The sequence below is a fragment of the Rousettus aegyptiacus genome, unplaced genomic scaffold, assembly GCF_014176215.1.
Source record: "Rousettus aegyptiacus isolate mRouAeg1 unplaced genomic scaffold, mRouAeg1.p scaffold_m13_p_7, whole genome shotgun sequence".
NCBI lineage: Eukaryota > Metazoa > Chordata > Mammalia > Chiroptera > Pteropodidae > Rousettus > Rousettus aegyptiacus.
Window position 1 is genome coordinate 47,066,467 of NW_023416310.1, and position 25,614 is coordinate 47,092,080.

Here is a 25,614-nt window from a genome sequence, read left to right on the forward strand (position 1 = left end):
AGCATGAAATAGCATACTACATTCAAAGAACTAGAAGCATTTCAGTATCATTAAAGCAAGGTGGTAAGCTGCAGGAAATATAGCAGACAGGACATGGAAAACCTTCTATACTACTATATGCTAAATTTTCTTCGCTACTTCTACATTTTACTTCACATATAGCCAATAAGAGAATTTTAATCAGATAAAATATACGTCAGATTTGTATGATAGATTATTATTGCAATGGTGAGAAGTGAGTTAGCAGCTTCTGATATAAGGTAGGAGAAACAGGAGACCACTTTCAATAATCCCAATAAGAATCTGAACTAGGGCGATCATTTTATTTATTTATTTATTTAAATTAAGTTAATTGGGGTAACATTGGTTAATACAATTATAAAATTTTCAGGTGTACATTACAATTTGACATCTGTATATTCTATTGTGTGTTTACCACCCAAAGTCCAGTTTCCTTCAGCTACCATATATTTGATCCCCTTTATCCACTTCGCCCCCTTCCAAACTCCCTATAATTGACCCCTTTTATCCTGGCAATCATTTTTAAATGAGACGAAGTACAACATTTTGAGATAATGGTAACATGTGCAGGATTTGGAAATCTGAATATGATATTGAGAAAAATGGAAGAGTTTAGGTTTCTGCCTGGTAACTAGATAGATGTTATTACCTCAACTCATTGTAAATGCAAACAAAGTAGAGTTTAGGGAGGTAGGGGGAGATAAAAAGTTCATTTTGAAACATACAGTATTTGTGCTGTCTATGGAATATCCAAAAGGTAAAGTTTAGAAGTCATTAGCACTTCAAACCATGAAAGTAAATATTATTCAATAAAGGCAGAAGAGAAAGAAAGAAGTGGAAACTGAGGTACACAAAGAAGTAGGGCCCGCAAAGCCCAAAATAGGTAGCATCTCTCAGAAAGGCTGGTAGAGGAGAAGGAGACATAGAGGAAAAGGAAGACAAAGGGATTAAGTTTTAAGGAGTAAATAAATTATCAGCAAAGCCAAAAGCTGCTGAAAGGTCCAGTAAGATACAGATTCAAGGCAGTGCTATAAACAGAAAATAAATATACTAGGTTGATGAGAGAATGAAAAGTGAAGAAGTAGAGACAAGTATTGGAATGGAAACGAATGAGAGAAATAAGGTTTATTTTCTCCTCAGTCCTCATTTCTCTTTTCTTAAATCTTTTCTTAAATTCTGATGTTACTATTAACTACATCAGAAAATAAGAAAATAATTATGTTACAAGTCTTTATATTAAATAGTTCATTTTTAAATATCGTCACTAATATTATGTGGACTTATCCTTCACCATGTATTAATATAAATTAGTGATTTGAGAATGATGAAACAAATACAGAGAAGTGACAAATTACAGCACCCAAAACACTTTAAAAAGAATCATCCCTAGAAGTTAGACACGCTCTGGCCCTTCCTTTAGCACAAGAGATATCTGAGTTATTATTTAAAGCTCTTGTAGGTCTTTAAATAAGCAATGTCTAAAAAATAACCATGTACTCCAGAAAAAAAATAGAGTTGAGTTCTTACCACTAGTTATACCTTTTCAAAAACTGGAAATTATTATAAATAGGGAGGAGGGCTGTTTCTACCATATAAACAATGCCTTATCAAATTTTATTTAAAAATTATGAATACCAAATGTTTTAACATCACAGAATACCACCGTGCAGCATTCATTTTTAAATGGAAAATTTAAGGTCCTCCTGTTTAGTCTTCACACTCGAGGACTATATAGTCTTTGTATATTTAATGTGTACATTTTAAAGAATTGATAAACTTTGCATGTTGATGGCAGAGACTACAACCTCTTTTGACATGTTTATACCTTATGTCATATACTTTTTAAAATGCTAATATGTATATAATCAGCATTAGAGATACATAACTTTTACTAGATTAACTGCCATTTATTAAGTACTAATTATGTGCCAGAGACTGAGGTAGGGACTGTTCATACAATATCTATTAGAGAAATAAATAAATAGAACAAGAGAGAGAGAGAGAGAAGAAGAAAAAGAAAGAAAGAAAGAAAGAAAGAAAGAAAGAAAGAAAGAAAGAAAGAAAGAAAGAAAGATTGATTTAAATTCCACAGGATGTTCAAAATAAAAAAAAGCAATAGTATGTCCTCATCAAGTTGGATTTATCTTAAAATTGCAAAGATGGTTTAATATCATAAAAATCTATCAATAAAATTCACCACATTCATGAACAATAGATAAAAACCACAGAATTATAGCAATACATTTAGAAAACAAATTCAATAAAACTCAAATTCGTTTCTGTTTTTATTTAAAAATATCAGGAGTCTAGGAATAACCAGATGAATACATACCAAAAACCTACTGCTAATATCAGTGAAGGGACAAAGTAGAGATATGTTCTGAGATTAGAAATCAGACAAGAATATCCACTATCACCTTACTAAACAACAAAGTGATGATCCTGGTGAACACAGTAAGACAAAAAAAAGAACAATGAGATATATGGATAAAAAAAAAAAGAAACAAAAGTCAATATCTGCAGACATTATGACCAATTACACAGAAAACATATCATAAACCAAAAAACAAACTATAATAAAAGAATTGAGCAAGGCAGCCAGATGTAAAGTTATCTTACAAAAATCAATAGTGTTCCTCAATATTGGCAATAACTAATTAGAAATTACTAGTTTCTATTAATAACTAATTAGAAAATAGCAACAAAAACTATAAGTATTTTGCTATTAAACTAACAAAGAATGCTCAAGACTGTAAGCATAGAAAAAAAGCTCAACTAGGGGTGGTTCCATAGAGTAGTGGTTAGCATGTCCACTTTACATGCAGAAGGTCCTGGGTTCAAGCCCCAGTGGAGCCACGGACCATATTCCGGGTGCACAAGGCCCCCAGTGCATGCCATGAGCATATGGGAGGAGATGTCCCGCCTTCAGAGATCCAGCCCTTAAAGGGGAGATGGTAACATCCATAGGTTAGGGGTGGATGTGAAAGAGGGAATGAAAAAAAAAAAAAAAGCTCAACTAAATAAGTGAAAAGTAGACGTTATTCTTTCATGAGGTAACGTAGCATTATAAAACTGTCAGATATTTGCACACCCATGTTCATACCACCATTATTCATGGTGGCCATGACATGGAAGCAACAGAAGTGTCCTATGATAGATGATTAAATAAAGAAGCTGTGGTACATATATGCACTGGAATATTACTCATCCATGAGATGAAATATTGCTATTTGCGACAACATGGATGGAACTCGAGATAGTCATGCTAAGCGAAATAACCCAGACAGAAAAAGTTCGAAACCACATGCTATCACTTATATGTGGGATATAAACATAAAAGCAACAAATGACCAGGACAAACAGAGACTCATGGACATGGACTAAAGACTAGTGGTTACTGGAGGGGAGCAGGGAGATAGACAGGGTAAAGAGGGTCAAATATGTGGTGACAGAAAGAAATCTAACAATGGGAGGTGAACACACAGTATAGATATATATATCTACAGAGACTGAGGTAGGCACTGTTCATACAATATCTATTAGAGACATAAATAAATGAAAGAAAGAAAGAAAGAAAGAAAGAAAGAAAGAAAGAAAGAAAGAGGTTCTAATCTCTGCCATCAATATGCAAAATCTATCAATTCTTTAAAATGTACACATTCTTAAATATACAAAGACTATATAGTCCTCAACTGTGAAGAATAAACAGACATATATATAGACATATATATATGCCTTACTATTAAAATGTACAGCTAAAACTTATTGAATTTCATTAACCAATGTCACCATAAAATAAATAATTAAAAAAATAAAACATTAAATAAATATGTCAAACATTAAAAAAAAACTGTTGGTTCTTCCAAAATTTAAGTATTAATTCAATCAATTCAAACCAAAATTCTAGAAGGATTTTTTTATGAACTCAAACTGATTCTAAAATATATATTGAAAAAAAAGCCTATAAGTAGTGAAAGCAACTCAAAAGAGGAGAAATGAGAAAGGACTTCTTTTACCATTTATGTAGATATATTTCAAAACCATATACAATAAACTATAGATCTGCAAAACAGATTCATGTAATTATAGATATTTAGTGTATGCCAGGGGTACTACCAGGAGTCGCCGGTGATAGACAACTTATGTAGTAGCTGGGATTGGTAAAACTGAATTCATCATATAGAAAAAAAATTAAGTTGGATCTCGACTTCATACTATATACAATGATGAACCAAAGGTAGATCAAAATCAAAATGTGAATGATAAAATGTTAAAGGTAATGCAAGGGAAATGCTCTATGACTTTGAACAGAAAGGGTTTGCTTGTTTGTTTATTTGTTTGTTTTTAACAAGACGCAAAAATACAAACTGCATTAAAAAAATTGATGGACTTGATTGCATCAAAGTCAAGGATTTCTGATTCGTGAAAAATAATATGGACATAGTTTAGAGTCTAGTAGCAAACTGGGGGAAAAAAAGACATTTGCAACAACCTAAAATGTCAATACCTACAATATATAAGAAATTTCTGAAATTTCTTTTGACAGCAAAAAGAAAATACAAAAACAAGAAATCCAATACAAAACTGAACAAAGGTTAATGACAGGTAGTTTAGACAAGACAAATCTTAAATGATTAGTTAAGTCTAAAGAAAAGCACAATGTTATCAGTAATCAGAGAAATGCAAATTACAACAAAGATCCATCATTCGCTATCTACCAGGTCAGCAGAAATTAAAAAGTAGTGAAGTTAAGTATTATATATATACATATACATATGATCCAAAAATTCTACCTTTAAGTATAGAAACCATAGAAACTTACACAAAGTACATAAGAGGGTACTACTGGTTACAGAAGAATATTAGATGCAATTTAAGTTCTGATCACTAACATAATAGATAATTAAAACACAGCAAATACAAACCATCATTTAACTATCATGCAAAAGTGAGAAGCAATGCGCTAGATATACAGATGATAACAAAGAGATATTCGAAATAGTGCTGAATAAAAAATATACGATATAGAACTAGATCCCAAAGATAACACCATTTGAGTAAATTAAAAACACCTATATGTACAAAATCACTATATACTTTTCAAGGACACAAATAGAACCATGATCATAGATTAAACATATTAGTGTTAGCTAAGGATGAAAAATAAGTGGGCTTGATGATAGGAGATAAACGGGGAAAAAAAATGACAAAATAGAAAAAGGCGCCTTGTAATAATAATAGTGTGTCGCAAACTGAGATATATAGAATTTATTTAATTCTCTATACATGAGATTAGATGCCTTGATACAACTCAACCTATACCCTGCTTCATCTTTATATAACAAGGAACGATAGATGGAGAAAAGGAGTGGAGGGGGGAACAAAAGGAAGAAGGAAGAGGGAATCAGAGAATCAGAGAGCAAGGAGAACTGGAAGCAGAAAGGAGAAGAGAGGAAATGAAGCTACCGGGTCTTTTCTCTAACGGAGATCAGCACAAAATTCTGCAGGCCGCAAAGTCCACATACGAGTCGCAAACTGTCTGGAGTTATGACTAAGTGACACCATGTTAAATATATGAAGAATGAAAATGGATAACAGGCTGGGCAATAAGATATACTCAAACATATTAAAAATGAACCTCATAGAAGCTTCACTGAATTTTGCTATATAGAAAACTATCAATAATGGACTTCTCTCATTAATTCGTCTTTGATGAAACTTTAGCCTCATAGTTTAAATTTTTGATTGACTTTGTGAGTCTCTCTGTGTCTGCATGTATGTGCGCTACCAAGATGGAGATAGGGCCATTTCTTAGAATATCACTAACACCAGCAAAATGATCTCCCCAGAGAGGTTCCCTTTTCTATATATTTTGTTTGACAAAAGGAACAACTGTCATCAGGAATAAAATTAAGATTTTACAAATATTATTTTAATATATAGAGATATACTATTGCTATTGAAATAACTATATTAAATTAAAAATGCAATCTGAATGTGTGTGACTATTTTTAGGCATAATCTAATAATGTGTTGATGACTCACAGAAATTAATGTTACTAACATGGCAAACAAAAAAGATTGAAGAAGAAAGGATTATTTTTTTAATTAATACTCCTTAAATTATAGTTTTTCTTTTCTTACTCTTAATAACAAACAGAAAAACTATCAAAAATGGGAAAGCAGAGTATGAATTCAATACATGGATTTATTAGGCAAAGCCAGATAAAGACTCACCAGGACAGAATATATGTGTAGACAGCGATAAACAGGAGAGAAATCCACCAAATCTTGGGCTCCAGGAACCTGCAAGACAATCAAGATGGTCACAAAATATTCAAATAAAGCTATTAACAACAATTGCATTCAGTTGTTGCTAGCTTTGAAGAGAGAAACACAAACCAAACTAACAAACAAACCACATTCCCAGAAGCCTGGTTTTGGTGTTTTAGTCATGGAGCTAATGAACTGTGAAGATATCGCCATGGCTGGGACACAGAAGGATGGACAGCAGAGAGGAGTAACAAGTGGCACTGTTCCTGCATCTGCTTTTAGACCAATGGCTTACAAAGGGAAAAGAGGAAGGTGAGAATGTGACTTTGAAAACTTGACTTTGCCTTCTTAGATACATGGCAGTCTACAGAAAAATCTATATTTCAGTGGCCAAAACAAAACTTGCCACAGAAGATGAATTAAATGGCCTGCCAGTCAATATCTGAAGGGCATAGGAATTAGTGCATATTTAAGTCAGAATGCAGTCAAAATACAGAAATATGCTAAAAGGATTAGAGGTCATATAAAAAAAATAAGATAATGCATAGAAAAGCTAAACCTAGAAGTAATACCAGCAAATTAGAATATGAACAATGTGTATAGATTAAACCTAGATATCTCAAGTGAAAGTAAAACAAAAGACATCAGGTAAGAACTGGAGTACAGTCACAGTTCTAAATCTGATTTGTTATGTGCCCTGAAATGAATAAGTCACAATTTACTTTGGTCTCAATTTCCTCAACTAAAAAAGGCAACTATCAGCTGACCTACAGGAATTTAATAAGAATAAAAGGAGACACTGAAAGTGAATATTGAACAAAACAAAATAAAGGAAAGAGAGAGAGAGAGAGAGAGAGAGAGAGAGAGAGAGAGAGAGAGAGAGAGAGAGAGAGAGAGAGAGGAGAAGAAAGAAAGAAAGAAGAAGAAGAAAGAAAGAAGAAAGAAGAAAAGAAGAAAGAAGAAGAAAGAAAGAAAGGACTGAAAAGAAAGAAAAAAAGAAGGAAGGAAAGGCGGGTCGGGATCTTTCTCTTCTTCTTTCTGTCTTTCTTCTTGCTCTCTCGCGCTCGAGCCACTCCCCCCCTCCTTCTGTCCTTCGTCCTTCCTTCCTGCCTCCTTCATGCCTTCCTATCCGTCCTTACGGACGAAGGAACAAATACCTAAGGAAAAACAGCCTACCTATAAAGCTTTTTACTCTAATACTGGTAATTTTATGATCTATCAGAATATAAGCAGCAGGCACATCTAAGTTGGGTTGGGCTGATTACTAATTACAAGGTCAGTTTCTCTTATTTCATAAGTTAAGTCTCATTTCTTCTTTTGGGACATAGCTTCTTTGCCAAGATGCTTTCTCTAATGAAATCTACTCATTCTACAATTTTTTAAAAAATACTAAGTATTTTATTGTATGTTGCTGCCAGTGTACATAACATAATTAACCTTGTGAAATAGAAATTCATGAAAATTCAGAGAGGTAGATATTAAAGACTGACAAAAGCAGAAGTCTGTGTGTAGTATATAGTTTTTCCCTCCAAAACTATCACATCTTTGTATTTATTGGTTCAAATTTGTCAATAATTTTGTTCATTTGCATGAAAGCAGAGATTAAATCTTTACATTTAAAAACCTCATAGTGCTATATATTCCGTAAGCACTCAAACAAAACAAGATATTACGTGAATCCAAAGACTGGCAGGAAGGTGCTCTAGATCCTGCACTACAGCCTAAGCATAGTTTTACTTTGGAAAAAAAAAAAAAGTGCCTAGAAAAGTTAGTGAGCATTGCAAAATTACTGGGAAAACAGTTTATGGACAGATGGACATACGTAGTTTAAAAAAAAAAAGCAAGATTAAAAAGCATGTAAAAGTTGTAATGTTAAGATACAGTCATTTTCATCTTAATAACACAAAAAAAAGCAACAAGTGATCATTTTAGGCACTCTTATTTGAAATGACAACATTAATGCATCTTTAGTATCCCTTCTTTGATTGCAAATGGAAATTTATTTTATCTTTCCAGAAAATCAGAGGCTACCAGTGAAAACTACAGCTAAGGGAAAGAGAATCTCAAAAGAAAAAAAATAGAAAAATTTCATAAAATTATATTCATAATAGTATTTCAACTACATAAAAATTAAACATGCATATAAAAATAAACAAAGAAGCAGCACATAAAAAAACTTTAGTTTGTATAGGAAATAAAACTTTTTTATTTCATTTAGGATTAATGATCACAAAGTTATTTATTATAAATATATATTTACAAAAAGTTTAAGGAAATTCTCTTACCTAATTTTGAATAACAAATTCAATCACAACTTTGTTTATATGTTCTTCTTTGTGCAGTTTATTTATTTTGTTTGGCTTTGACTCAGAGCCATAGTTTAATTCAAAAGGAAACTGCTTCTAGCCATTCCTCAGACAGAGCCTTGGCCTTTTTACATCCTTATAGAATGAACATCCACATTAGGGGATGAATAAGCGAAAGGGGTCCTTCTTAATGGCTACTAAGACTGGTTTATCTGGGCCAACTAAAAAGTGTATATGTTTAGACAGGAGACAAAGACCTTTCCTATTACCACCACCAAATATTAATAGCCAAACTTATTCTCTGTGAGACTTGACATCATCACACTCAGCTTCGAACTGTTTAAAGCACTCTGACCTGGAAGTATTGGTTTTGCTGTTTCTTATCCTCTGAAACCATAATCCAGTTAAGCCCTCCTATGCACATGACTGCCTGCTTTGAAAGCCATGCACAGAAATCTAGACAAGATGGAGCAAAATAGGGCTTCAGTTCACACACTTTACCTCCACCTCCAAAATAGCCTACTATTTAGAAATCATTTTTCCTCCATGCTCCCTTCTGTGAGGAACAGTGGGAACACTGTGAGGAACCAAGAAGAGTGCTGTGAGGAGAAAGGTATGTAAAGCACGCACTGACTCATGTTGCTCTGAGCTAGATGTGTTTTCTCTACTTCCACTAATGAAAAAGAATCACATCTAGGGAAAGGCAAAAGGAGGAGAGCAACCTACACTGTACGTGAAGGAATGCTACCCGTTTGGAAGGATAAGAAATGAACTTTCAAAAATCTAAATAAATGGGGGTGGGGAAGAGAACAAAAGGCAGTTTTATCCGACTCACATAAACAGGTCTGTTTTAAGGTCCACCTTTTGCTCCCTGTTCAAAATGCTAAATCTCTGTCAAAATTGTCTTCATTCTTCTTCCCCTTCTTTGCCCCTCCCTCCCCTCAAGTTGCGAGAATGATTCAAGCAGGTTTAGGTTTCAGTGGGGGCAGAGGGAGGGGTCCAAGGACACTTTCCTAAGCTAACAATGACTGTCTCTAATGGTTTCTGTCTCCTAACAAAAGCCATGACTCCGCTGTTATCAGCTTCATCTAATTTTTCCTTTCCAAAGTAAATAACACAGCCCTTGCATTTTACACATGTCCAAGTTTGACAAATCATTATCGACTGAGACTATAACTGATAAGAGATAACTTTGTAGTAGGACGTTGTCATTTCCTCTCATAAGGGCTTTCTTTCTGAGATACAGAAACATGATTAAAATAGTTAAACATTTCCTCTGCCTGGCAGTCAGGAACTCAAGACATTAAGATACTGGAGTCTGCACTTTCCCAGTTCAAATAGATCTACGAAGATACCAACAGTAGCCACAAACAGCACACTCAGGATTTTTCTGCCTTTTTAACTAGTTATTTTCCTTATGAATACACATAAAATAATTTCATCACCAAGGACAGCAGCTGCCTAATTTCCTATACAGTTTCTGAATGGAGAGCATTAATCCCTGCATCCACACAAATCTCTTTATTTTCAAAGAGGAGCAAATAATAGGTAAGATTTTAGATCATGTAACTAAGAAATCTATGCCTCAGGGCATATTAAAATATTATATAAGATTAAAACAACAGATAAATAATATTCTAGTAAAAAAATATAAGGGTGCCTGGGTTATAACATTCGGAGGTAGAAATTATGAAAGCAACTACTACATTCTACAATTACACAATCACGCCCATTAATGATCATGTATCACTAGATTCCAATGTATACGGCTAACTGTCTCTTTCCATATGACTCTTATTGTTTGTATGATAAACATTAACAGCTTCCATCAAAGCAATACTTCTTATATATTGTCTGTAGAATATTTGTTGTCAAATGGCACCGGCTATTGGATAATGTCACTAAAGAGATGATTAAAAAAGAGTCTGGAGACAGAGTAAGCTATAAAGTAAAAGTAAATTTATAAATAGGATTAATGAAAGGCATTCTGAAAAAATAGTCTTATAAGCCTCTGCAGACAATATATATTGGAAGACATGTAAAAATTCAAAGCAGAAATAAGAATATTAGATGGTCAGAAAGAAGAGAAACATGAACATTTCTGATTGTGAAAATTCTTGCAAAATATCAGGATCTGACTTTTATGCTGTTTTTCTTCTTCTCTAATACACCTTAGTTCAGGTTAAAGGAAGTCTCTAAAAATGGAAAGGTCAATGGTTAAGTTCCTCTTATAAAGAACATGGAAAATGACAGGGATGTAAAGTATAGCATAGGAAGTATAGTCAATAATATTGTAATAACTATGTATGGTGCCAGATGCACACTAGACTTATCAGGGGGATCACTTTGTAAGTTATATAAATGTCTAACCACTATGCTATGCACCTGAAATTAATATATGATATTGGATGTCAATTGTAATTCAAAAAAAATAAAAAAATATGTACTTATTTTTAATTATAACATGACAAAATGCTAATAAAGATTAAGAACTGATTTCTACTAAAAATAATATTGTATAAACAAAAAATAAAGAAAATGGTTTAACTTATTAAAGAATAAAGAGAGTTTGACTTTAAAATAATCCTATTCAAGTGTTAATAAATACATTCATTTAATATTTTACAACGCCCCCTCCCCCTAAAAAAGGAGTTGGGAGTTAGTAGCTATTTCTACTATCTTAAAAGACTCACTAGTGAAGGGAGACAGAGAAAAGAAGTATCTGCAGGTAACAGCCTGATAAATCTACCTGCTTTATTACTGGGTAATCATATCATTAGGAAAGAAGAATAGAATGCAAGAAAAAACTGCTTGCCTTCCTCCACTCAAGAAGAGTAGCAAATGTACTGAGAAATTTACCTACGCTGCTAATAAAGATAGTACATGAAAACAGAAATGCATTAGTGCGCTCTAGCCCTGTTGTTCACACAACTGTCCCAGGAGATACACACACACGCAGGCCATTTATTTTTCTCTTATGAAATATTTTAAAGTAGGTGGATCATCTAAAAAGGGTATGACAAAAGTTTGCAAGGAATTTAGATATGTTGTTCACTAATCATTGGAGTCATTCTCCTTGAAAATACTTTTGATTACCACTTTACAGAAAACGGTCTCTCGTTATTGATAAAGGAATGCAGAGACCTGGCGCCCATTTCTGAGCATTAGCTGGATCTCAAGTCATTAAAATGTACCACTTTCTTTCTGATGGGAGAACACAACAAATGATTAGCTGATGGGGCATTGCCTTTGTATTCAGAGAATTAATTTCAACTGCCCATATTATGTCTGGAAGCCAGGAAATACCTGGCAAACATTTTTCACAAGTGTACTTTTCTGTCCTACTTTGCTTCCGAGCCTTCAGAGAAAAGAACGGTAGAATTCATTTCGAAATAGGCTTTCAGACAGCTGGAGTGAACACCACCAACACACCAACAAACTAAAAGGCCTAGGATTCTAAGTAACTAAATTTAGCAAAACTACAATAAATTTTCTAAGCCTTTGAACATATAAGAATACCTTGACCAGAGCCCTACCCTAAAAAGTACAGGATTTTGCTATTGAGCTTCTTACAAATTATTAGGATTCTTCCTGAGAAATCCCTAAACAGATAACAACTTCATGTACTCAAGTGTTTACACTAAGCAGAAGAAAATATGGAAGAATCACTGTTACTCTTTACTGAGAAACTGCAAAAAACCTTGTGGCCTAAATCAAAAGATAGTCTCTCAGGAATCCTCTGCTTGAAGATGAACACTGGAGAAATAAAAATTCAACTGGTCTTTATTTGACAACAGCCCACTATACACTAAGAAACTCTAAACTGTTAGGCAAAAAAGGGAATTTAAAACTAAATATGGAATTAAGCATACAAGTTCTCTGAGAAGAAAAAATTAAGGTAATTAAAATGGTAGAAAATAACATTATTAATAAAACTATATAATATTATAGGTAAAAAATTAATATCCATAATACATAAAGAACTCATGAAAATTGAAGGGGACAAAAAACAAAATCATTAGAAAAATGAGCAAAAGGCATGAGCAGGTTTACTGGGGGGGAAAAATGATACAAATAGCCCTCAAACTTATAAGATACTAAATTTCACCCCCAGTAATAGGAATGGAAATTAAAATTATACAGAGATACCATTTCTCATCTATGCAACTGGCAAAAATTCAAAAGCTTAACAAAATATTCTCTTAAAGAAATTGTTAGGAAATAGGTAATTCATACATTGCTAGAGGTGGGGAGATGTAAAAAACCTCTACTGAGCAGAATTTGACATTATCTAACAAAACTACATATCCATTTACCCCTTGAATCAACCAATCCTGCTTCTAGGAACCTTGGTTGATTCAAGGGGTAAATGGATATGTAGTTTTGTTAGATAATGTCAACATACACCTTTGACTGTATGGAAAACAATTCTCCAGTTTGGGGATTTATTTTGAAACTGTTTTTAAAGTTTTAAGGTGTTTGACATACAGTAAAATGCGCCCTTTTTAATGAACAATTCAATGAGTTCTGACAAATCCATATAGTCCTGAAATCATCACCACAATCTAGATTTTAAAAGTTCCACCAACAAAAAATCCCCTCATGCCCCTTTGTAGTCAAACTGTTCCCTGCTGCCCAGCCCTTAGCAAACGCTGATCCACTGATCCGTTTTATGTCCCCGGGAGTTTCACATTTTCGGGAGTGTCTTGTAAATAGACTCAGATGGTATGTAGTCTTTGAATCTGGCTTCTTTCATTTAGCATACTTCATGTGAGGTTCTGTGTTTTTTCATGTATCTACAGTTCATTTTTTTCTATTTCAGAGTGATACTCCAGTTATGAATATACCACAGTTCATTTATCCCTTCACCCATTAAAGGGCACTTAGGTTGTTTTTACTTTCTAACCATGTATGAACATTCAGGTATAGGTTTTTGTGTGAACATAATGGGTAAACATCTAGGAATGAGATTGCTAGGTCACATATATGGTAAGCACATGTTCAACTTTACAATACGCTACCAAATTGTTTTCCAAAGTGTTTGTACCATTTTGCATTTTCATTACAATATATAAGAATTCCCGTTGTTTTACAATCAGTCAGTATCTGCTATCCTCAGTATTTTTTTTTTAGCTAATTCTAATAGCCGTGTAATTGAGACGCTATATTTTAATAGGAAAATAATGAAAATCATTAACTATCGACATATAGGAGACTGGATGAATAAACTATGGTACATTCAGTTAATGAAGTACTATCTCACAGTGATAGTAGAAGGAGAAAGATTTCTATGAACTGATGCGGAATAATTTTCAGGATATATTTTCAGAATAAAATAAAATACAAAAAAATATATATGTATTATGCTATTAATAGTCACATAGTGTAAGATATGAGGAAGGGGATGTACATACACACAAAGGATACTGATTAGTTACATAGGATGGGTAGGAGCAGGGTGGGAGGGATAAAGAGAAGAATGGGATTTCGCTGAATATATCTTTTTATATAATTCTGCCTTTTGAACCATGTTCATATTTTATAGTCCAAAAATAAAGTAATTCTATAAAATAATACAAAAAGAAACAAATGAACCTAATTATATAAATTTAGTAATAATCACACTAAAGAAAAAAATAGCCAAGAAACATCTTAACAAAATACTCTGAACGATACAGGCCCAGTGGGACATATTGTAGGTAAAAAGAAGTAGGCAAATTCACTGCTTTTAGCAACATGTGTAAAGCAATTATGGAACTATTTTATTTCTGATATATGATTAGGCAAATGAGTAGATATATTGATACTCTGTGAACCAGAATTCTTTGAGATACAAATCTGGAATAGAAAACAAGAAGACCTGTGATATTAGATTAGAATCAGAAGGATCAGTTTTAACTCATGATTTAAAAAATGTCTATGTGTTGGTGTAGCATATGTATGTCTTAGCTGTGTCCACAAAGGAGCATACCTAATGCCCACACTCAGTTTCTAAACTGCTGATTCTGGGGCGGGACAGAATCTGAAGTGAACCACGAGCATCTTGGGCCAGAAAAAGAAAAACGAAGTACTCAGAAATTGATAGAGACATGTCAAAGGATAATGGATGAGACTGACAGTGGCCAAATTTGGAAAATCAGAGAATCAAAATGAAAGACAAGAATGGAATGTAACCCATTGTATATAAAATAAAAAATCCATGTGCCAACGCTAACACTAAAAAAAAAGGGAGGAAAGTAAAGTTCTTTATAGAAGAATGCCAACTAATCAATGTCAAAGAAGTGATAAAAATAGAAAAATCACTACTTCACAATCATCACAGTAACACATGATTCAGAAAAGAACTATCAATGAATTCTAAACATTGGGTGAAAAACTGCTAGGGAACAGGATAGTCACGTGGTCTAAAACTGCCACTCCACAGATCATTTACCAGTTTCAAAGAAGTAAAGGTAACTTTACAGTAGAGAAATCTGATAGACACTACCTTAACTGTGTACCTCCCGATGTGATACACTGAAAAGAATATAATATTACTTGTATATTTTTGCTAAAAATAATTAAACTTAACCTAATCATGAGAATGTACCAGATATACCTAAATAAATATTACAGGAGAATAAACGTACATAAAAATTAAATGCAATGTGTGATACTTGTCTGGATACGGTTCCAGGAAAAATGAAAGAAATAATGTGCTATAAAAGACGCCATTGGGACAACCGGGGAAGTTTTTATAAGGGTTGTATAGTAAGTGGCAGTATTGTACCGATATTCAATTTCCTGAGTATGATAACTATATCGTATTTATGAAGGAGAATGCCATTCTCAGGAAACTATAGAGTGCTGTACTGAGGGTTCAAATATGATGAATGAATTGTGACACTTTCTTTCAAGTCGGGAAGTAGATATATCTATTTTTTTGATTCTTTCAAAATCAAATTTTTGAGGGAGAGAGAACATGTCATATTCTAATAAGTGGAGTACTAAAGGGTATATGATATTAATTTTACCATTCTTGTAACTTTTCTGAAGATTCAAAATTCCTCAAAAGAAAAATAAATTTTTAAGAGGGTAATACAGAAGAGGTGAGAACAAACGAGTCCTCAGGGAAAAGCAGAATTTGATACTTTAGATGAGGGGGGGTTAAGAAGGGATACATGCCCTAGTTGGGATTATTAGCACCTTAGCACAGAGTGAAGGGGGTGGTGGAATAAGCAATGAGTATATAAAGGAGAAATTCTAGAAGATATGAAAAGGCAGGAAGATGTTTGTAATTGAGGCAAGTAATTTCAAAGTGATAAGACCTTTATATCATGACAATGAAAAAATTAAAAAGATCTTAATGTTAGCCATAATACATCTTTACCAATAAACAAACCTAAAAGATCAAATGGGAATATAAAACCCAAAATGAAATGTCTAAAGCATGCCATAATGTTTTTGTTCAACTTTCTAAATTGTCTTTATTGCCATTAGATTATATGTATGGGCATCTACTTTTCATTTGACTGTGTATTTCAGCTTTCATTAAACATTGAAGTGAAAAACTCAAAGCCTCCAGGAGTGAGTGGGTATTGGGAATAAGTGATTCAGGTCAGTATTTTAAACTATATTCTCTGAATAGACATATTATGTTCTTATCATTTTTTTTCAAACATGTGGCCCTGTCAGTCTATCTTCCATTTCGCCATTTTTTTAATAGAGACACAGTAAAGTAATAACATATTTCCCTCAACGACAGCACAAACATGATAACAAATGGCAACTGCCAATGCACAGACACAAATGGGTTGTGGCTTAGTGGAAAAGCTATGTCCCTCGTGGCAACATTGCTATTCAAGGAGAGTCTGTTACTACCATCCTTAGAAAAAGCCTAAGTTAGAATACAGATTTTTATGTGAATTCAATTGACTTTTAGAAGTTGGCAACTAATTTCAAAAATGTTAAGCACCGTGCAAGCCAACAATCATTTTGCAAGCTGTTTCTGGTCCAGGGGGCTGCCAAACTGCAACCTGTGATTTAAACTCTAGAATTCTAATGGCATCCTTAATTTCACTTTAGCTTCCTGAGAAATAATCTTCGTTTTCTGTTACCTTCCTATCAATAGGAAGTTTTGCAAAAAAAAAAAAAAAAAAAAAAAAAAAAAAACAATTTGAAATTTGAGTAAAATATCCTAATAAAAATTTTCACAGGCAATTTGACACAAATTAATTATTGTCATTGTTACAGGTGAAAAGAGATGCTTAGAGAAATGACATGATTTGCTCCAATAGCATAAAGCCAATAGAACTTGTACCTTCTAAACACAAATGTGTATTCTTTCCAATCACGTTGTGTTGACCCCCCAGATTCATATGTTGAAGCCCTAATGCCCAATGTGACTGTTTAGGAGACAGGGCCTTTAAGAAGCAATTTAAGGTTAAATAAAGTCATAAGAGTAGGGCCCAAATACACTAGGACTGATGTCATTATAAGACGACGACGACACAGCAGGGAAAGCATAAAGAAATAGCCATGTGAGCACGCAGCAAGAAAGTAGCCATTCGCAAGCCAAGGAGAGATGCCCAAAGAGAAACCAACCCTGCTGGCATCTTGATCTTGAGACTTCCAGTCTCCAGAACTGTAAGAAAATAAATGTCTGTTGTTTAAGCCACACAATCTGTGGTATTTTGTTATGGCAGTCCTAGCAAACAAATACATACTGTTACCTCAGAATTAGTACAGTACAACAATCATCAAGACATCTCGAAAGGATTTATATTACATGACATTTGTATTTAAATTAGCAATTCCATCCTGTTAATTCCATATTTCAGAAAAGGTGCCAAAATCTTGAGAGCTAAACCTGGGGCTGATCATTTAATCACAAACATTTATTGTTCTGGCCTATACTCTACGAAGAGTTGTATGAATAACATGGTGACCACTGCTCTCTAACAGTGTGTAAACAAATAAAGAGGTATTCAAACTAGAGTATGAGATGTGCCTTAAGTGTGTTAAAATGAAGTGTTCTAAGAATGCAGAAGCTCTGAAGTAACCTAGAAACAAAGAAGAAATCATAGACCCTGCTTTTTCAAACTATTTCTTATTCGATGCTGCTTTATCAGCAATTTTTTTTGTTTACAATAAATGGTGTTTAACATTCCATGCAAATATAGATTTTCAAAAATGATATCAACTTTTTAAACTTTATTCAAATAAAAAGCACACAGCCATAATGCCTACATAGTAACTATTATAGAATGATAGCACCATGACAACAGCATGATGTTATTTCTGTCATTCCTCACAACTCTACCCACAGTAGGTATTACTGTCTTCTTCTCACAAATAATGTATCACCTTACAGAGTTATTTGGATTGTATCTTCAAATATCTCAAAAATGATATTCCTAATGAATCTAGATTCATAAATACATTCTCGATCTAAAATGTTCACTACTTCCAAAAATATTTTCTTAAGTCCTATCTAGACATTTACGGAAGAAAAATTAAATGTGCATATAGCACAGGATATAGAGATTCAAACAAAATTTCAGAAATCATATATATTTCCATTAAAAATCAAATGAATTAAGTTATAATCAAAATTGTCAAATATCAGCAGTTTATATAGTTCAACTTTAATGTATGACATGTAAAAAAAAAAAAAACCTTACCTTAATTAAGGTGACACTTTCAGTAGCTTAGACAAATATGAAACACAGGTAGAGTTTTATAGGGGAATATTTCCTGTGCAACACTTCTCAGCCATCAAGAGTCTGACTCCTTCCATTGGTTCAACATGTGAGCTGGTTTGTCATCCAAAATGACAATTTACTACTGTGACTTCATCGACATTTCCCAGTTTTTCCCATGTCTGACTCAACTTTATTTCAATTTAACAACATATGAACTATCTGCTCACCAAGCGCAAAGCTAATGTTCCAGGTTTGGGATTTCCAGCCTATCTTATTCTATGGTCTCCTAGTAAGTATCATTAAGCTAAAGACATAGTAAATAACCTACAAATGTCATTTGACTCAAAGAATGTATTAAGTATACTTCCATTAAAAGCATAAAAATGGTGAAAAGGTCTTACATCACAGAATAAAAAATACCCAAACTTAGGTATGTTAAATTGGAATCAAAATTTCATAAACAATAATGCTGGTAATCTATTATGCAAAAGACTTTAGAAAGCAAACTATAACTTTCTCGTCAAGTGCTACACTCATTGCTGAAAAATTTTAAGACATATTAATGACAAAACCCAATAGAAGACCCAAACATTCATAGGTTTATGTTCCTTCTGCACTAAAAATGCTTCTTTGTGGTCCTACATACCCCTGCAACTCAGAGTATGCTCTAAGACCAGAAGCACCACCCTCACCTGGGACCTTGTTAAAAATGCAGATTCTCAGATTCTGCAGAATCAGAATCTGTATTTAATATGATTACAAGGTTATCCTATCCACACTGAAGTTCAAGAAGCTTCAGTTCAAGAAGGCGGTTCAAAAATTCCCCAACGTGGGTTCTTAACTTGGGTCCTGGGGACAGCATGAGTTTCATGAATCTCCTGAAATTTCACACAAAACTTTTTATGAGTGACTATGTATACATTTTACTGGGGAAAGGCTCCATATACTTTTATCAAACTCTCAATGTAATCTATGACCCCAAATAGATTAAGAACCACTGCCCTACAGAATTCTATGCCATAGTTTAAAAGTCAAAATATTTCAAAAACTATTTACGCTGCTCTCAATGAGGTCTATTGAAGAATGACAAGAATGAAGGTCAGAACGTCACAGTGGGTCACGAAAGACCTTATCTGAAGAATTTATTCACACCATGCAAGAACTATGCCAAGAAACCAGTTTGGAGACATCTAAATAAATAATTCTCTACATGAGGTTTGAGATTAAGAATGTGCACTTGAAGAAGATTCAAACTGAGAAGTAAATAAATATAAGGTAGAATTTTTTTTAACATAGAATGCCATTAGATGACAGTAAAGTGTTGAATTCTTGTTGTAAGAGCTCAATCAGCAAATCTCTAATGTGAATTCTGTTTGATTTGGGAGATGGAAGCATTTTTAAATGTTAACTTCCAAGCACATTCTTATAATGCTTCTTTTATGAGGAAGCCCCAACACACTTTACTAGTCCCACTCTTCATCGTCTCTGGACCTCAGAAGAAAAACAAAGAAAAAATATGGCACAAAAATCAAAAGGGACATGTCCACGATTTTCAGTAAGTTAATGATAAAGAATGGCTCCTATCCAGAAGGTTCTCAGTGATATATGAGAACCGTGTATATATTTCATTCTTTTACCTTATCATCTAACCATTTCTTCAGGGTATGTATTAAGGAAACTTCTGTTTCCTTAAGCCATAGTGCCTGATACGATTTAATTTCCTTCACGGGCACCCAAAACGTAAATAAAAGGCAGTAAGTGGTCTTTCTTGAGACTGATTCTTTACTGTTTTAGTACTTTAACTTGTCATCAGTGATGACCCTAATACCTGACAGTCTGGTCCCCAGAGTAGACCCAATCACTCCAGACGAGAAGAGAGAATACTAGGAAATATTTTGGGGAATTAAGTATTCTCTGCCCTTTTCTATTACCATAGGCATCAGGCAAATATCTGGTTCTCTTCTTAGCCCTATTTCTCAGCGCTATTAAAAGTCCTTGTTATCCAAGTATGATAGGAATTATGATAAAACTTTCACTCATTGTTAACTATTAATGTACCTCATTTACATAATAAACATATCCTGATAAAGTATAAATTATAGATACAATTACTCACTTATATTGTAGAACTGTATAATGTTCCCCTCAATAGTGATAACCATATAAAAGAATGAAGTACTTTACACATATGATAGTCTCTTAGACATTCGATCAAACTTAAATGCTAATGTTTTAGACACATAATTAACTTGGTTATTTCCTTTTCAGCCCAAACAGTTTAAACGGTGCCAGCTCGATTTTTGACGTGAAAGAGGAATAATAATGAGAGGCACACTGACGGTAGTGATGCATAATAGAAGTCAGTAAGAAAGAGTAACGAACATAGGACAGAAACTGACATTTGCATAAACCATCTTTTCTGGTACAGGCACCTGTGCAGTCCTATAGGGGCAGAGACTACTGTCTTTATTTGATAGAAGAAAACACTAAAGTTCGAACAGATTAAATAATTACCTAAGATTACAAAGTTAGACAGTGACAAGTTTGGGGGTGACAGGAGAGTAAAGAGGGTAGTAAGGATGTAACAAAGGACAAGGATAGGGAAGAGACAGTGAACCCAGTTGCATCTGGAGAAATGAAGCAATGAAAAGGAGACAAGCACTTAAAGGCAAACAAGCTACCAAGTACAGTAGTAAAGGGTTCCTCACACGTATCACTGAACATTTGTAAAGTAAGTGGTATGATTACAAGTGATGGGGCTTTTTTTAATTAAAAAAAATGGCAGAGCCGGGATTTGAATGCAATCTGTCTGATTCAATGGTCATGCCCCTAACCACTACATTCACAGAAAAACTGAGCCAGTTTACATAAATAAACATTCAGAAAAACATTTTAACAGGAAATCTCACGTCACAGTAGTTTTTTAGCTACACATTAAAAATACACTTTTTAAAAACACATTAAATATACTTCCAACAACAAAGGAGGATATAAAAATTTGTACTAGATTAGAAGCCACTTAATCTTATTCTTTACCTGAAAGTGACACAGAACTAATCTAAGAGATTATGAACATGTCAAAAAATCCCCAGATTCTCTATAATCATTCATACATTTATTTCCTCCAGAAGTGTATTCTCAACCTTCTGAAACCCTTTTACATTTCAATCTGAACCATATCTCAAGGGTAAAAATAACCCCTCTGCTTTTTCCCTCACTGTTTAGAGTAACAGTTTTTATTTGTCTCAGTAGTTTTGTTCCAGTTTCAGTGGAGGTCACCTAGATCTCTTTCTCCAGGCCAGATACCTACCTATATCTACCCAGTCAGTATACAATCAAACAATCCTGAAAATTATTTTAAAAATGGACAAGCGTATTTAAAATCTAAAGAATCAGAATCTAAAAAATCAGTTCATTTTCAGTTTCCTTCAATCAGGGCCCATTCATATTTAAAATGCTATCTAATTCCAGAATATCATACAAGTTGTATTAAATGGATAAATTCTTTATCACATCTCAAACAAACTATAATTTACATCACATCCCCAGTTCAAATATCAGTTACCTCGTCATCATCTTCCTCATCTTCAACATCCAAAATTCCTGAATCCTGTTCGGACTTGGGGCTAGTGCTTTCTATCTCTGTATCAAAAATTGTATATGCATCTTTCTTAGATTTTCTCTTGCTACCTATTCTAGGTTGTTGCAAGACGATGTTGTCCAGGTTTCTTTGTTGTTGGGCCTAGAATAGAGACATACACACACATTTAAAAAAAAAAGGAAAAGAAAAAAGAAAGAAAACAAGGCATTCAAAGAACTTCTAATTTTGAACAAATTAGTACCTTAAAGAAAATACCATAATAAAATGCCTTAATACATAAAGTCGTAGTCCCAGAAACAAAACCAAACACATTAATGTATACATTTTCGATCCTGAAGTTACTCCCCTTGATTCATTTTTCCCTGTTTCCATAGGGAAATAAAAGATAATCAGTCAACATTATCATAAGACTTTTCAAATATACTGACTAAATCATCACAAAAATGAAATCTACCCCTTTTCCTTTAAGTAGCCAATAGGTAAGAGATTCGTGCAAATGACCAAGCATTTATGTCTTACAAGATAAACACCAAACTGGAATCACTGTGGTTAGGTGAGATCTTTAAGCCTAGGGGACTCTTCAAAACAGTTGTATGGATATAAGAGATCAACACAATTCTTTTGATTAGGAAAATAAAATATCTTAATAGAGTGATTTGACATAACTAATCCAATAGGATTTCATGACCCTAATCTGTGAAAAACAGAATTTTAAAGGATTTCTTCTTCTGAACTTTTAGAGAAAGGATGTGTAATCTCCTCAGCTTTAAAAAACAGACTCAAATGATGACGTAGTTTCGACGCACACAAAGAAGTAGAAAGCGTCAGTCTCCAGGGTCAACCACAAAAGTATGAAACAGTATTAGAGCTATAAGTGACTTAGTCCCCACTCAGGAAACAGAGGCTAGAAGACAAGAGGATTTGTATGGGGTCACAAGGATAGATTACGAACGAATCTCTAAGTGTGATCTTCTGAATTCCAGATTAGTGATTCCTATAACACCAAAAGTTCCTCAAATCATGACAAAATGTGTCCTCAAAAAAACAGGTTCTGTGGTTAAATAAGTGGAAAACACTGCATGTCATGTAGCCTTCTTATAGATATATAATGTTCATTAACAGAATAAACACTGGGAGACATCCTATTTTAAGATACTTCTTTAATCTGATTTAATCCAGCATGTTGCAAAAGTATTTCATAATGGAATTTACCTTTTTAAAAAAATAAGTGTCTCATCCTAAGATACAAAGCTTGAGAAATGTTGCTCCTCAAAATATATACTCCTTAATCAATATTTGATATTTCTCCTCAGTGACCAACAGATATTAGTTCAGGAGAAAATCAATTTCCAAATATTCTGAATGTGATTCTGAATTCAAGACAAATATTAAGTATAAGATGTTAGTTCAGGCACTGGTTAAATGAGACAATTATGAGAGGACAGAGAAAAACTTGAACTATGTGAACTAGTTTCTGCCAAGAAAATGAAAAGAATCTATCTATATTCCACAGATTTGTATCAATGGACAAATGTGTTTCTCTACATAGTACTCATTGATATTTTGTTTTGACTTATATAAAATATATGGCTTCAATAACAAACTGAGATAGAGAAGGCACCCCAAAACATTTCATTTAGGTTTGTACATAAGACAAACATATCATCTAAGCATAAGAGACCCCTAATTAGGTAGAATACTCTTTCTTTTCCTCTCAAAATAAGTTCTTCCCCAGTTACTGTCAATGTAAACCACACAAAACAGGATCGAGGACTCTGGGGAGGCAAAAAGGGTTCAAACTTCCTAAAGTTTTCATATTTAAAAAAGCAAGCCCTCAACTAGAGAGTGATCACTTACTTGTCCTTTAACTCTATCCTCTCTTTCAGTATAGCAATACCAAACACTTTGATAAGTTGAGCTTACTTTATTGAATCTCAAGTTAATTATCCTTCTTTCACAATCAGTAAAAAAACTGCCAGTGTATCAAAAGCAATGAAAAAAAAAAAGCCACACTTAAATACTGTCATTTAAACTTGAAATGATACAAATCTCAAAGTATCCAATGGGAGTAATTTTAGATCTCCTACAACTTGCTCTTTTCCGTTGGTATGTATCTGCTTTTCTCATCAATTTGGAAACGCGTAAAGTAGTTTGGACCAAATCAGCCAATTAAGATAGCAAACCCTATGTTAGAAATCAAAGCATTTCAAGTTGCATTCCAAAGATCTATCAGAACTTGAGGTCTGTGTTAGAATTATCAAGGCTTCTCCAATCTGCAAAGGAGCAGTCAGGACAGATCTGCCAAGCAGCCACAGGCCAAATTAGAAACACTGAATCCCAGGTAGAATGATGAAATAAACACTCAGGTATTACCCATTATGGATGTAAATGAAAATTAACATCTATTTAGAATATGTGTTACAGGACTGGCAAGAAGTGGAAAGAAATAGAGATACAAACATGTATATAAATATATATAATACGTATTAAAATAAGAAGTTCATGGGGGGAAATCCCAGCAAAAGCCCTTCAGAGTTCTCTTCTAATATGCTAACCTAATCTTTCTCACCAGGACTACTTACTCCTTCCCTGCAGAGACAACCTTTGTCATCATGAGCCGAAGAAGCAGCTGCCTGATTTCTCCACCTGAATTGAGTTGTATCGGAGGATACGGAGCACACAAGTAGCAGCTAGACCTTAGAAAACATTTAGGCGTACTCTCTTTCTTAGCTCTTCACTCTCTTTGTGAATAAATTTTATACATTTAACCACCTTTTCTCAAGATTCCCTCACATGTATTCTTCTCTGCTTTCTCACCATATAGAAATTAAGCAAGGTTTATTTCTCAACCTCTCTTCTCTTACCAACTTTCTACTCTCCCAAGATCCAACAGCACGTCTCCAATTTCCTGTTACTCCTGTGTGACTCTACCATCATCTCACTCCCACCATACCTGAAATGAAACTCACCACCTTCTCATTACAATTCCCCTGCACACTGCGGCCAGGCTCTTCTTAACCCACATCATTCGTCACACCAAATTAGACATTAGAGAAATTGGGGAAAAATTTTAAATAAGTACAAATCCAAACTCCATAATCTATCACTTAGACTCTGCCATAACGAAGGCTAAACCTAATTTTCCAATGTACTTATTCAGTACTCCCCAACATGAAGCTTCCACTTGAATGAGACTGTACTTCTTAATATACGTGTATTTCCACTTCTGTATTTCAACTGAATGACTTCTTCCTACCTGAATCTAACCTTTCTTCCAAAACCTAACTAAAATTCTTCTGCCTTTAGAAAGCCTCCTCTCACTGCTTTAATTCATGGTACTTTCTCTCTGTATTCCTATTTTCAGTCAAACATATATTAAATGTCTACCTGGTACCAGGCATCGTGCTCACATATACTAGGTGTACAAAGAAAAAGATGGAGTCTCTGACTTATGAACCTCACATTAAACTATTATGAAAAGCAGATAGGCATATAAGTGGCTGAAAGTCTCTGCAATAGTATAATAACAGAAATAAATACAGAGGATAATGGTTGAATAAATGGTTGGAGAGGGTTCAAGAAAGGCTTCACAGAGGAATGAGTAGCAAACTATGCTCTTAAAACATAAATATGATTTTTCCAAAGAGAGGTAAGTAGAAAGGGTAACCATTACAGAAAAAGGGAAAAGCATGAGAAAAGAACCATGTGTGAAATCACATTACCTACCCAA

The 25,614-nt window shown here is 33.8% G+C and overlaps 1 protein-coding gene across 7 annotated transcripts in view; it reads right to left on the reverse strand.

Moving 5' to 3' along the window:
- EXOC6B (exocyst complex component 6B) overlaps positions 1–25,614 on the reverse strand; it is a 514,225-nt gene that overhangs the window by 297,154 nt on the left and 191,457 nt on the right. For all 7 annotated transcript variants that reach the window (XM_016130555.2, XM_016130553.2, XM_016130554.2 and 4 more), the window contains 2 exons: positions 21,849–22,025; positions 6,259–6,327 (listed from right to left, as the gene is read on the reverse strand). In XM_016130555.2, coding sequence (XP_015986041.2) covers positions 6,259–6,327; positions 21,849–22,025 — 246 coding nt within the window. The remainder of the gene's footprint in view (positions 1–6,258; positions 6,328–21,848; positions 22,026–25,614) is intronic.